General features: G+C 43.9%; 1 protein-coding gene across 1 annotated transcript in view; it reads left to right on the top strand.

The window, feature by feature from the left end:
• CFAP206 (cilia and flagella associated protein 206) overlaps positions 1–14,716 on the top strand; it is a 334,518-nt gene that overhangs the window by 74,157 nt on the left and 245,645 nt on the right. The window contains exon 7 of the mRNA XM_085609221.1: positions 8,413–8,621. Coding sequence (XP_085465347.1) covers positions 8,413–8,621 — 209 coding nt within the window. The remainder of the gene's footprint in view (positions 1–8,412; positions 8,622–14,716) is intronic.

Raw genomic sequence — 14,716 nt, forward strand, 5'->3', positions numbered from 1 at the left:
CTTTGGCCAATGTATTTATGGGAATGGCATACAACACGTAAACTAAAATCCTGTCCTTCACATAGTGTGCAGGCTGACCAGAATTTGGGGACCTCTCTGTGAGTTTTCTGTTATTCCACCCAGACATGTCACACAACAAAAACAGAAATACCTAAAACTAGCCAGCTGTTTTGGCTTTGACACTGCTTCTTAGCTGTATGAGGTAAATTAATAACATTTAAAATATTAATAAGGTCTGTGGAAGAGGTAGCAGCCTTCAGAAGGTTGCTGACATGCTATCCTTTCACACCACTTTCTACAGTTTCTCTGTTAGGCACGTATGCCCTCTTTGAATCAAGCCTACTAGATAGCTTTGCTGTCTGGTAGGAAAAATACCTATTGTCATGTTAAAAATTCTTCTAGGAGCTTAGAACCATCCCATTGCTTACTATTTGTTGGTTTTATTGTCACTCTCATTTGCTTGCCTTTTATTTCGGAGCATGCCAGTGAGCGTAGCTATCTGGTTTGCTAACAACATCTTGGGGACATTCGGAAAACTTCCCTGGGAATGCTTTCCACCCATTACTTAACATTGGCTTTGTGGTTTGTAACTCACATTTGCTTGCTTTCTATTTGCTGGCTCTATTTGTTTTAGGCTTTCCAGCTTCTGTTTGTCCCTTCCGTTGCCCAAACCCTAATTACTGTATTCTTACACGAGTGTTCGATTTCTGTAAACAGGCCTTTAAATCTTGTTCTTATCTTGTTGCTTTTGCTGTGCATTCAAAGACTGAGGTCAAATGGCAGGCTCTGTATTCCAAGGAGCTTAGTGTTTACCTTTCTTTCACTGTCTTTAAAGTGAGAGGATTTATTTGACAATCATGCTGGCTACTGGGGATGTGCTTGAGGAAGGCTGTACAATGTTATTTGCTTTCTAGCATACAAAAATCTTTAAATGTCTGTAACTGAACTGTGCAGATATTTCAGACTATACCAGAATTAGAACAGCACAAATGAAGCACATTAGTTTGTAATTCTGAAGTGTGGTGGAAACACATATTTTAATATGATCAAAGTAAATCAATACACTAGGTGATGGGACTTCCTCACATTAGCGTTTGTGTGCTGTATGCTTTTTGCAATAAAACTGTATTTCTGTGCAAATGTAAGGGTAATTTCAATTGAAGATGAGTTGTCTGTAATGGCAGAACGCTACCACACCATGCATACTTTAATCCACCACACTCCACTCAACGCTGCACCACTCTTCACTATACCACTTCACTCCACGCCACTCCACACTGCAGCACTGCACTCTTCCCTGAACCACTCCACTCTAAACCACTTCACTCTATGGCTCTCAAAACCACTCTACTCTATTCCAATGCACTGTACCCCACACTACTCTGCTATGCATTACTGCACTCTACACCACTCCACTCCGCGCCACTCCACTCTATGCCACTCCAAGCCACTCTACACTGCAACACTGCACTCTACGCCAATGCACTCTACTCTATATCACTCCATTATATGCCAGTGCACCCTATGCCAGTCCAATATTTGCCACTCTTACCTACTCTGCACTCTAAGCCACTCTACTCTATGCCACTCTACTGTGCACCACTCCACTCGGAAACAATCTTCTCTGCGTCACTGCCCTCGGCGCCACTGCATTCTACTCTGCATCACTGCATTGTACGCCAATGGACTCTATACCACAATACTCAAAACCAATGCACTCTACGCCAATCTACTCTCAACCACTGCACTGTACACCACTATACTCTACTTTGCAACAGTTTATGCCACTGCAGTATACACCACTGCACTCTTTGCCATTGGACTCTACATCACTGCACTCTATGCCACTCTTTTCTACTCTGTATCACTGTACTCTACATTACTTCTCTCTATGCTACTCTACTCTGCACCACTCTATGTCACTCCTCTCCACGCCAATGCACTCTACTTGGCACCACTTTTCTCTGTGCCACTATATGCCAATGCACTGTACGGTGCTACACGCTACTCTGCACCACTTCGCTCTTCTCTGCACCACTCCATTCTACTGTAGTTCAATGTACACCAATGCACTCTACACCACTTTACTAAAGACCAATGCACTGTATGCCAATCTACTCTGTAATACTCACTATCCGTCACTGAACTCTATGCCATTCTCCTCTGCATTACTGCGCTCTATACCTCTGCACTCTACTCTGCACCACTCTATGCCACTCTACTGCTCTCTACGCCAGTGCACTGTGCACCACTACACTCTATGCCACTCTACTCTGCACCACTCTACACCACTGCACTTTACGCCAATCCAGTCTAAGCCACTCTAATCTCCTCTCCACCTCTGCATACGATGGCACTGCACCCAACGCCACTGTGCTCTATGCCACTGAACTCTACTCTTAAACAACCTACTCTATGTGCTGCACTCTACTCCGTTCTGCGTCATTCCACTCTGACACTCCACTCTACGCCACTGCAATCTACCCTGCATCACTGCACACCACTCTGTTCTATACCACTGCACTCTGTGCCAGTTTACTCAAAACCAGTACATCCTACTCCAGTGTGCTCTTTGCCAACATACTCTGCACCACTGCACTGTATGTCACTATACTCTGCAACACTCTACTCTACGCCACTGCACTCTGTGTCACACTACTATGCACCATTGCAATCTATGTCACTTTACGTGGCCCCACTCTGCTCTACACCACTCTGCATCACTGGACTGTACAACACTCTACTTTGCAACACTGCACTCTCTGCCACTGAAGTCTATGCCACTCTACTCTGCACCACTGCACTCTATGCTACTGCGCTCTACTCTGCACCACTCTACTCTATACCACTCTACTGCACTCTATGCCACTCCACTCTATGCCACTCTAATCTATTGTGCACCATTGTACTCTGACATGGCACTCTGTCACTTCACTTTACTCTGCACCACTCTACTAAATGCTAGTGTACTCTACCCCACTCTACTATGTACCACTGCATTCATCGCCAATGCATTCTACACCACTCCAGTCTAGGCCACGCCTCTCTATGCCACTCTACTCTGTAACACTGCACTATATGCCATTCCACTCTATTCCACTTCATTGTACTCTGAAAAAATCTACTCTGTGCCACTGCACTCTACTCTACTCTACTCTGTATGACTTCACTCTACACCACTACTCTCTGCCACTGCACTCTACCCTGCACCACTCCACTCCACTTCACTCTAATCTGAAATAATCTACTCTATGCCACTCCACTCTATACCACTGCCCTCTACGACGCTCTACTCTGCGCCACTCCACTCTACACCATTGCACTGTATGCTGCGCCACTGTACTCTGCACCTCTCTAGTCTTCACTACTCTAAACCACTGCACTCTATGCCAATGCACCCAACACCGCTTTACTAAAAACCAATGCACTCTGCGCCACTTCCATCTATGACAACTACTCTGCACCACCGCACTCTTTCCCACTATACTCTACTCTGCACACTGTATGGTATGCCACTGCACACTATGCCACTGTACACCATTGCGCTCTAAGGCACTGCACTCCATGCCACTCTATTCTACTCTGCACCACTGTATTCTATGCAGTACTCTACTCTGCACCACTCTACTCTACACCACTGCACTCTATGACATTCTACTCTGCATGACTGCACTCTCTGCCTCTGAACTGAATGCCACTCTGCAGCACAGCACTATACGCCACTGCCACTCTACACCATTGTGCTCTAGACCACTGCACTCTAAGCCACTTTAGTCTACTCTGCACCTCTGCTCTCTGCACCACTCTAGTGTGCATCACTCTAGTGTGCATCACTCTAGTCTGCCCCTCTCCACTCTGCACCACTCTACTGCACTCAACAACAATACACTCTGCATCACTCCACGTCACTCTAATCTATTCTGCACCACTGCACTCCACGCCACTGCTCTCTATACCACTCTACGCCAATGCACTCTACGCCACTCTTCATTACACCTCTGCACTCTACCCTTTACAACTCCACTCAACCCCACTTCACTCTACTCTGAACAATCTACTCTGCACCACTGTAGTCTACTCTGCACCACTCTATGCCATTACACTCTATGCCACTCTACTCCACGCCACTGCACTCTACGCCACTGCACTCTACGCCACTGCACTCTACGCCACTGCACTCTACGCCACTGCACTCTACACCAGTGTACTCTATGACAGTGCACTCTAAGCCAGTGCACGCTACACCAATGCACGCCACACCTCTTTACTCAAAACCAATGCACTCTACACCACTGCACTCTACGCCAATCTACTCTACACCACTGTACTTTACGCCACTTCACCATATACCACTCTACGACACTACACTCTACAACACTACACTCTATGGGCCCGATTCACAGAACTAACTTAAGACAAAATCCTAAACTTACTACCATTTTGGTATTCACAGAAGGCACTTACTCATTTTGGTATTCACAGAAGGCACTTACTCATTTCGCTATTCACAGAAGTTAGGAGTCCTAACTTTAAGACTCCTAAATGCCTTCTGTGAATACCGAAAGTCTTAAAATTAGGATTTTTCTCAATTTAGTAGTCCTAAATCTAAACTTAGGACTACTAAATTGAGAAATATCCTAATTTTAAGACTTTCGGTATTCACAGAAGGCATTTAGGAGTCCTAAAGTTAGGAGTCCTAACTATACTACTACTAAACTGAGAAAAATCCTAATTTTAAGGCTTTCGGTATTCACAGAAGGCATTTAGGAGTCCTAAAGTTAGGAGTCCTAAACTTAGGACTACTAAATTGAGAAAAATCCTAATTTTAAGACTTTCGGTATTCACAGAAGGCATTTAGGAGTCCTAAAGTTAGGAGTCCTAACTATACTACTACTAAACTGAGAAAAATCCTAATTTTAAGACATTCGGTATTCACAGAAGGCATTTAGGAGTCCTAAAGTTAGGACTCCTAACTTCTGTGAATACCGAAATGAGTAAGTGCCTTCTGTGAATACCAAAATGAGTAAGTGCCTTCTGTGAATACCAAAATGGTAGTAAGTTTAGGATTTTGTCTTAAGTTAGTTCTGTGAATCGGGCCCTATGATATTTCAGTCTATGACGCTCTACACCATTAAACAATATTCCACTCTGACACTTGACTCCACTCTACGCCACTCCTCTCTACAGCACTCTAATTCACTCTACAGCACTACTCTAAGACGCTCTACGCAACTCTCTCTATGCCACTCCATCCCACTTTACTCTGCTCTATTTTGTGACACACTACTCCACCCTACTTCACTCCTACACGGTATGACACTCTATGCCACTCCACACTACACTACTCTTCAACACTCTATGGCATTCCACTCTCCTACAGTACTTCACACTATGTCACTCCACTCAACCACAAGCTACTCTACAACACTCTACTCAACACCCTTTACACCACTCCCAGTGACGGCCCGTGTAGGGCGTTTTACCGGGGCGGTGACGTGGCGCAGAGGAGGGGCAGGGTGGGGGGTTGCAAAATGCGGCATACGACCGAGTTCAGGTAAGTTCAGAAAAAAATTAATAAAACTAATTTTGTTGTGCACGCTGCATCGCCAAATGCGATGCAGCACGCGCAACGAAATTCGTTTTATAATTTTTTTCCGTAACTTACCTGAACTCGGCCGTATGCCGCATTTTGCAACCCCCCACCCTGCCCCTCCTCTGCGCCACGTCACCGCCCCGGTAAAACGCCCTAAACGGGCCGTCACTGACCACTCCACACCACTCAATGACACTCTGTGCCACTCCACTCTACGACACTCTACTCAAGTCTGCTCCACTTTATGCCCTTCCACTCTACTCCCGCCACTCAAATTAACTCTACACCTACTCCATAACACTCCACTTTATGACACTCCATTCCATGTCACTCTCCTTTACCCCACTAACTTTTAGCCGTGCTAAACAGCAGCCACGCTGGTGTACAACATTCTATGTGCGGAGAGTCCTCACTTCTAAATATACCACTCGTAAATCCCTTTGTGAATAGCAAACAATTGTAAACCTCACACAAAAGTGTAAGTTTACCTTTGAGAATCAAGCCAGCTGTGGCTTCTATTTGGGACATTTACGATACTTTGCTGTGGTCACATATTGAAGCTCTTCATTTGCTGTATGCGTTTTTTACCTGGAGGGCATACACAATGGGGTACTTTCTCCTATGTCTGCATGCTTCCACAACTTCTTCATTTCCCATAGACTTCAGTGCTGGCCTGGTTAGCAGGCAGATTGACAGCAGAGGGTATCTATAATGTGTTAGAATTTGATTGTATGTGGTGCCAATCATTATTTCCTGCCTGCACTAAATAATTTTTCCCATTTTTCTGTTCGCTCATTTTTCGACTCCTTCTGACAGTGTTCCCCATGGTTTGTATTCTTATATTGCTTGACTTGTCTCCTCCAGTGAAACTTAGCCTTTATTCTCTGTCCCTGTGAACCCAACATGTTTCATAGCAGGACAATTCAGCCTCTTGGAAATCAGTGTTGCCTGTTAGATGCTCCGCCTTCGGTTTATTGTCAGCGCCTCTCAGGCCTATAAAAGGTGACGAGAGCAAACTGAGACAGAGGAGGCTTCAAGATGAAAAGACTGATGGCTGCAGTGAGCAAAAAATTTTCTCACTCCCGTTGGAGATAAATTTTACTATGTGACCTCCCCCCAAATAGAAAAGGATGGATGCCCTATTCCTGACTCCAGGTGCTCTCACTGTGCTAATAATTATGTTTGCCCTGGCTATTGCACTATTCATTTATGTTAATGCTATGCAGCTATGCCAAGGTTACAGTGAACATCATATAATCATGGGTCTGAAAAATGGACTGTGAATACCAAAACAGGTGTAAACGAGACCAAAACTAGGGCAACACCGGTCCTGAAGTTGCTTGTGTTTCGGTTCAGATTGGAACTGGGTCCAAATTGAGGTGGCATGGTGAGCAAAAGAACAATGGGTTGGAGTGCTACCTCAAGTGATTAGACTTATTGCAAGCAGCCTCCCATCACCTTTTGTGTGTGTCATCATGGGTATGCCCAGACGTGGGTCCCATGCTCACTGTGTCGCTGGAACCAAGCTGTACCCAGCTGACGAGCCCATAAATAGGGCGAAACCAGTCCTTGGTTGCTTGTGTTCTGGTTCAGAAAGGACCTTGCTTGGCAGTTTGGGTTGGTCTGTTCCCATGAGGAGCAGGGTCAAGACTGATTTGCATATGGCTGGGTCCAAATTGAGGTGGCATGGTCAGCAAAAGAAAAGAGGGTTGGAGTGCAACCCCAAGAGATGGCCATTGGTCAGACTCATTGCACACAGCCTCCCATCACCTTTTGTGTGTATCATGTCCCGCCCTAGGTGGCATGGGTATGCCCAGAAGTGGGTCCAACACCGGGTTAGGACGAATCAAAGAGTCCAATCGGTTGTGCTGACAACAATTTCAAAGAGAGACATAAGTTTTGGTCTTAAAAAAGGTGGCGCTATTCGTACAACACCACCGAAATGCATCGACACATTGGACAGACTTAATCCATTGAGCATTCAGGCATAATTGATGAAAAGGTTTGCACTAATCAGATGCACATTTTTGACTGCACATATGAGGTAGTTTACGACTTACAAATAAGTGTATTGTCGTATATGTTTTGTCTCTCCTCTTTCCTCCCCCTTTTTTATAATAATTTTCTATCTTTGGCCTCCTGCCACTGGGCTTTATAGTGTATTTGTTGTACTGTTATAAAACATAGGCTGAATTTTTAATTGGACCCTATGGGAATTCTGACCCCTGTGTGATAATTGGATCATGTTGGAATAGTTTTATATTTATGAAATGTTTTTTAAACTGTGGTTGAGTAACACTGTACACTATTTTTAATACATATTCTATATTTTTTCCACCATTTGAGTATTTGTGGCACTGCAACTACTGAATTAGGGGCCTGAGGGTGTGTACATGAAGTATAAATGAATGTGGTATTGATTGAAGAAGGAGGTGTAAGTGAGTCCAATACCAAAGGGCATATCATTTTTACTTTCTAGCTTATTACAAATGGCAGTCATGAGCCTGAAGTTTTCTGAGCCTAGTTCACTTTATTTACATGTCTGTACAGTACAAGAGATTTGCTTCAATTTCTGCTACTACAGCCTTTGATATGTTTTAATAAATGTTAGTTACTGATGTTGTGTATATATGTATAATTAATTCATTGTATTTATTACTTCTTTATGTGATCTATTTTCAATGTTTGAAGAGGTATTCATTTGTCTAATAAGCTATGAAGGGCAAAAAGCAGGATTTAAAGACATGTTGGTGACATGATTTTCATAAGACTGTATGACATAATGTCACGATGTTTGCACTCTCACATTGTCTACATAGTGGCGACCATTTTAAAGGAGGCTGTCCCAGCTACAAGTAACCATATCGAAGCAGAACTTCAGGCTTCACAGGAGCTGATAAACCAGTACACGGCTGTTCTGGAAAACATTGAGGCAAACAAAGGCAAAAGCACTGAATTTGAAGTCCCTCTGTTAAAAGAAGCCCTTTACAATTTGAGACAACATGAGGCCTTCCTGAACGTCATTCTGGTGAGTGTATGAGAATGTGACTATTTTGTTATTGAAAGTTTAAAATGCTATTGACTTAAAAGCGTCGAACCATTACCATGTGGGGAAGAACATGGTATACAACTATCTTATATAACACAAACAACTCCCCCCCTTGTGCTGTTTCTGTGTGTTCATATCTTGCAACTAATGCTACTCTCGGATCACGACACGTGTGTATTTTACTCTCGTTTCCTGCTTGCTGACTGCCTTCACCCCATAGCAGCCATCTTTTGGTGGGGAGTTAATACGACAAAAAGCCTCTGGTTGCACAGCAAGAGTTTATCTGATATCATGCTATTCTTTTCATAGCTAGAAACACTCAATAGCCAGTAAAGGGAACATAGTATCAGAGAACATCTGCTACACCACTTCTAATATGCTGATATGAATAAGCGTGACTGTTATTTAACTGAAACTTTAAACCTGCTCATCTGACTTAAAACAACTCTTATTTTTAGGATATTTTGACCACTCTTTGTGAACTATATCATGCTTCTTCAGGGCTCTTTTTTGGGCCTAGTTTACAGTTAGAGAATTAAGAAGGCTTGAAAGCATAGATTTCAGATGTAATGAAAGAAGTTTGAGTGGGGTATATAAAATGTAAAAGAATATAAAATAATCCTCGATTTTGTCACCATAAAAAGCATCAGTTGAGCATGCTGTTTCTGGTAAACTCCTACCACCTTCAGCCTAAGGTGCTCATTACATATGCCCATGTAATCCGGATTTGGTTTGAAGCTGGGGATTGTTCTCTAATTAATATTACACATTTGGTGGAGGATATTACTGCACCTCATGATTTTCCCCCACAACTTTTGTCAGATAATCCTTGATGGAAAAAAAAGTGCAGGGATAACTATCAGGGCGAAAAATGCAGTTTTCGTGTGTAATAAAATTGTATCTGCGTCGTATTCCCAGTGCTCATCATTCATATAATCGAGATACCTGCCTTCCTTTTCCTTCTTCCACATAGCGCCAGGATGCTCCTTCCGGAGTGATAGTTTCGCTTTATAAATACCCAAATCAATCAATCAATGAATCCACCTTCCATACTCAGAATGAGGGGACGATTTTACTCCAGGTAGAAAACAAACTCTACAGCATCAACAATTCAGCAGAGCGGAAGTACCAGCCATGATTCCTGCACCTCTCATAATGAGCCACCAAATCTCTTCCATAACCTTGCCACTCTCAAGTTAACACCGTCCATTGAACTTCACTATATAGCACCATAGCTCACTCAAGTGGCAGCTCTCTGAGCACTCCTGAAACCCTCATCTTGATCAGTCAGTCCGTCAATCAGGTGACTTGTAAAGTGTGACTACTGACCCATAAGGGTCACAAGGCGCTGGGGGGCGATGGGGTGAGGCGGGTTGCTGATCCGCCGTAGACACTGTGGTTCAGTCGAAGAGCCAGGTCTTGAGGTCCTTCCTGAATTAAGGCTGTGACAGTGATTGCCTGTGATGGAGGGGCAGGGTGTTCCAGGTCTTTGCTGCGAGGTAGGAGAAGGACCTTCCTCCAGCCTTGGTCTTGTGGATACATGGAACAGTGGCCAAGGCCAGATGGGTGAAGCGAAGTTCTCTGGACGGTGCGTGAAATGAGAGGCGGTGGTTAAGGTACGCAGGTCCTGCATCATATAGGGCTTTGTAGGAGTGTGTGAGGAACTTGAAGGTGATTCTTTTGTTGACTGGGAGCCTGTAGAGGTCTCTCAGGTTCCTGGTGATGTGGCTGCGGTGGTGGATATTGAAGATGAGTCTGGCAGAGACGTTCTGAATAATCTGCAGTTTTTTGAGGAGTTTCTGAGCGATGCCCACGTAGAGTGTGTTGCCGTAGCTGAGTCTGCTGCTGATGAGTGCATGGGTGGCTGTTTTTCTGGACTCAGTAGGGATCCACTTGAAGATCTTATGGAGCAGGCATAGTGTGTGGAAGCAGGATGATGAGACGGCATTTATCTGATTCCAGGGTTTCATGCTTGGTCTGTGGGGGGGATCCAAGATCTGCAGGCTACCAGGAGTCGTCCCAGGTGTAGGGTGTGGTCTTCTCGGAGTTGAGCTTGAGACATCTGTCTGTCATCCAGGTAGTAACATCCTTCATCCCGTCATGGAAGTTGTTCTTGGTGACTGTGGGTTTGTTGGTGAGGGAGGGGATCAGCTGGGCATCGTCAGCATAGGAGATGATGTTGAGGCTGTGGTTCCTGACGATGACTGCGAGCGGGACTATGTAGATGTTGAAGTGAGTGGGGCTCAGGGACGAGCTCTTAGGCACTCCACGGCTAATAGCTGTTGGTTCAGATTGGAATGTAGGTAGTCGGCCTCTCTGTGTTCGACAGGTGAGGGAGGAGCGGATCCATTCCAGGGCTTTGTTGCGGATGCCGGCGTCATGAAGTCTTGTTTATAGGGTGCGGTGGGAGACTGTGTCGAAGGCGGCGAGAGGTCCTGGAGGTCGAGGATGGCTGTCTCGGTGCTTGATGAGCCGTGCAGGTCACGTGCAGCAATGAATGTGAATCCCTTGCAGCGTGTTTGGGGTCAGTGCTTAGCAGTCAGATACTGGCCCTAACCCATTGCCTTTCAGTGTTCGAGAAAGAGGAACACATCTGTTGAGTTTACATAGCATAGAAATGAAGTATTACTGGACCTTTTGGGATTATGCAATGATTTATTTTTAAGCCACAATATTTGTGTATTTTTTCAAACTACAGCTGCTTGAGGTGTAGCCAAGAACCTATTTTATGTTGGGTTTGCCTACTGTCCCAATCACATTATCATAGACAAGCATATCTTCATGATGTATGCCTTTTTGAAGACGGTTTAGTGCTCTAGTGCCTTATACACAGAAGTTGTAGAACATCACCGTACAGATGTTCATTACTTCATATTTTAAGTCCTTGAAAGAGATATAACAAGTATTCCATTGCCCAAATTTACTAGTATTTTCAGTATATTGTATTGGAGAAATTGATGGCCCGATACTGGCATGATTTATTTCTATAAATACCTTGCTGTGATTGGGAAAAAAATACAAGTAATGGTTTTGAATCACAAGCTTATTTCACATCGCGGCACCCTTTGTGTGGGTTTTGCTTGTCCACTCATTCTTTGCTACTTTTGTGTCTTTTTCACTAATTAATTTACAAAAATCTGGAGGAATTGCCTCATTTAAGTAAAGCAAAGTGCTAGGGCTCTCGTCAGGAGGCCACTGCAGCTTGCACCACTCTTTGCCCCTACCATGCTGCCAATAATAGTAACAACATGACTACTAACCATCACACTTCTACAAGTGTCACAATTCAGACTATTTCAGGCCTCTAAGGCCATGAGAATGGCTTGGGCGGCAAGAAATAGTAATTTTTAATGTATGTAGACAGCGCCACCATGTGGCAGACAGTCATAAGCACCAGTGTTGATATTTAAGTGCCGGTACCGAGCCCCGGAAACCACTGGCTCAAATTAAGCACTGCTCCGCCTGCGACAAAATTACAGTTTGCATCGTATAGCCCAGTCTTTGCTTTCAGACTACATTTGGTCCCAGCTTTTTACATTCTTTTCAGTTTTCTGCCCTAGTCCTTTAAAGAGAGTCCACTGAAGCGGCCATTCTTTCTATGAAGGTTAACATTATTCTCAGAATTTGAATCCACCTCTCTCACAAGAATGATTTCCAAGCACCTTGTTCTAGTGCTGCACCACTAATGAAACATGCTCGTATGCGCATGTCTACATCTGAGGTAAATGAATGGAGTTCTCCGGTTTTCTTTCCCCCTTTTTCTTCTCTTTCCATATTTTTTGCTGCTACCATGTAGCTTTCTAAAAGTTCTCCTTTGGTGTGGCTCTAATCTGTCTTTTTCCTTTCTATCTCCCACACTAGACTCATTCATTCAGGTGACATCTCACTTCTAAATACAGAGGTATTGCAACTGCCTTGTTTCTAATTAATGATAACTCTTAATGCACACTCCACCTTTTCTCTGACGTACTGCTGCTGTTTCATACTATTTAGAATTTGTGAAGTAATTTGGCAAGGCAGTGCTTGGGTCACCTTTTTTGATAGCCCACCAACATTTTACCCACAATCTTAATTGGCTTCCTTATGGGGTTTTTTTAGCACGAAATACACGTTTCACACTAGGCTGTATTGCATTTGTTTTAGCACCTCTCTGAAAAGCCTTCCATAAAAGTTAGCAGGATGGGATCATGTGCCAAGGAATCTGGATTGCTAGTCCAAGACATTGCAAACAGTCTTGAAGTGGTGGGGGTAGATTGTTTTCCTAGATGGCAGGGCCAAACTAGCTTCACCTTTTAAGCAGATAAAAGTAGTAATCCTGAAGATGTCACCGGCATCGGGTACAGGTGAAAACTTCAAAATCACTTGCATCAGCGGCATGGGACCAAGTGCACAGGCAACCAACGTTTAAGTAAAATGGGGTAGTTTGATTCATTGGCAGCTGGTGAAGTGTTCATGTAGTAAAGCATAAGGTTTGTTATTGTATTCTGCGTGCGAGCAAGATTTGTTTCTGACTGTTCTCAAAGAAAAACATCTTTAGCCTTTACTGAAATTGTGCTCACTAAGAATAAAAGTAATCATTTTACGCCTCATCACTTCACAAGCTGCCACTAGTTTGATTTTCCCTAGCTGGAGGGGGATCAACATACATCCCTTCTAATGCCGTTAAAAGCTTGCTGTGGGTGATCTCTTCCAATGGTAAAGGTCCTCAGGATGAGAGCAAGTGCCTTTGAATCTATAAGGCTAGCCCGATACATTGAAAAGTAGTAGAGGGCTCTGCATACTTCACCTTCTAATGCCAATAAAAGTTGATTACGGGTGATATCTTCTCGATGTTAAAGGTCAGTAGGATGGGACCAAGTGCCCAGGAATTCAAGAAGTAGAGCCCAAGGCATTGGGACCAACCTTGAAGTAGAAGGGGTAGTTAGCTTCCTTTTTTCTAGACGACAGGGCTCAATGTGCTTCACCTTCTTGTGCCAATAAAAGCAGGTTGGGAGTGATAATTTTGACAATGCCAAGCGTTCGTAGGATGGAACCAAGTGCCCAAGAATAAAGAATGCCACTTTTAGCCATTATGACCAACCTTGAAGTAGCAGGGGGTACTCTGATTTTCCCAGCTTGGCAGGTGTAGATGTGCTTCACCTTCTGATGTCTATAAATCCGGTTGCAGGTGATATCTTTGCAATAGTAAGGGTCAGCAGAATGAGACCCCATGCCCAGGAATGGGAAAGATAGCTCGACACATTGTAAGCAACCTTGAGTAGTAGGGGGTAGTTTCATATTTCCTCATCAATAGTGCTAAATGTACTTCAACTTATAATGAAGATCAATGCGGATTGTAGAGGTTATCTTTACTGTGCTATGATCCTCAGGATAGGACCAAATGCTCAAGAATCTGAAGGGCTAGTCTGAGACATTGCAACTAGTGTTGGAGTATGAGGTTGTTTGGTGCTCCCTTAAATCTACCAACAGGCCCAATGCCAGACTATGGATGTACAAGGCAGAGAAAGGCTCTGCTTTCCCAGGGCAGGTATGAGCTGCAGTATCCAGCAGAATCAATCAGCACACATTTGTGGCTTGACAGGCAGAAGTAGGAGTTGCCTTGAACAGGAAATGACACCCATTGGCTACTGTTGTTTTGCATCACTGGCTTCTTTCGACAAGTGAGAGCAGAGTGAATGTGGGGGAGAGTGGGGGAGCGGAAAGGGACTAGTAGATCAGAATGAAGGTTAGTGTGTAGAAACATATAGAAAAGCTGTTTTTCACAAGGCTCACAGTTCACAGCTGGACTAAAACTGAACGAAATGAAAACTCCCAAATCTGTGCCACACTGCTGTTGTAGCTAAAACAATGAAAGAAGGGTAAGTGTCCTTTTACTACATTGTCTCATTTACCCTTAAGGTACCTTCACTGCTAATAAGGAAAGTAAACGTTGTTTGGGAGGAAATTCTAGTAGGGCAGGAGGATGCCTCCCAATGTAAACTAGAAATAACAAGCATCTCAGGGATCTTTGAAAAGTATTGGGCTCAATGTAGCTGAGAAGAAATAGTTTGAATGAAGAGGAGTGATTTATTCTT

The sequence above is a fragment of the Triturus cristatus genome, chromosome 6 (genome assembly GCF_964204655.1).
Source record: "Triturus cristatus chromosome 6, aTriCri1.1, whole genome shotgun sequence".
Lineage (NCBI taxonomy): Eukaryota > Metazoa > Chordata > Amphibia > Caudata > Salamandridae > Triturus > Triturus cristatus.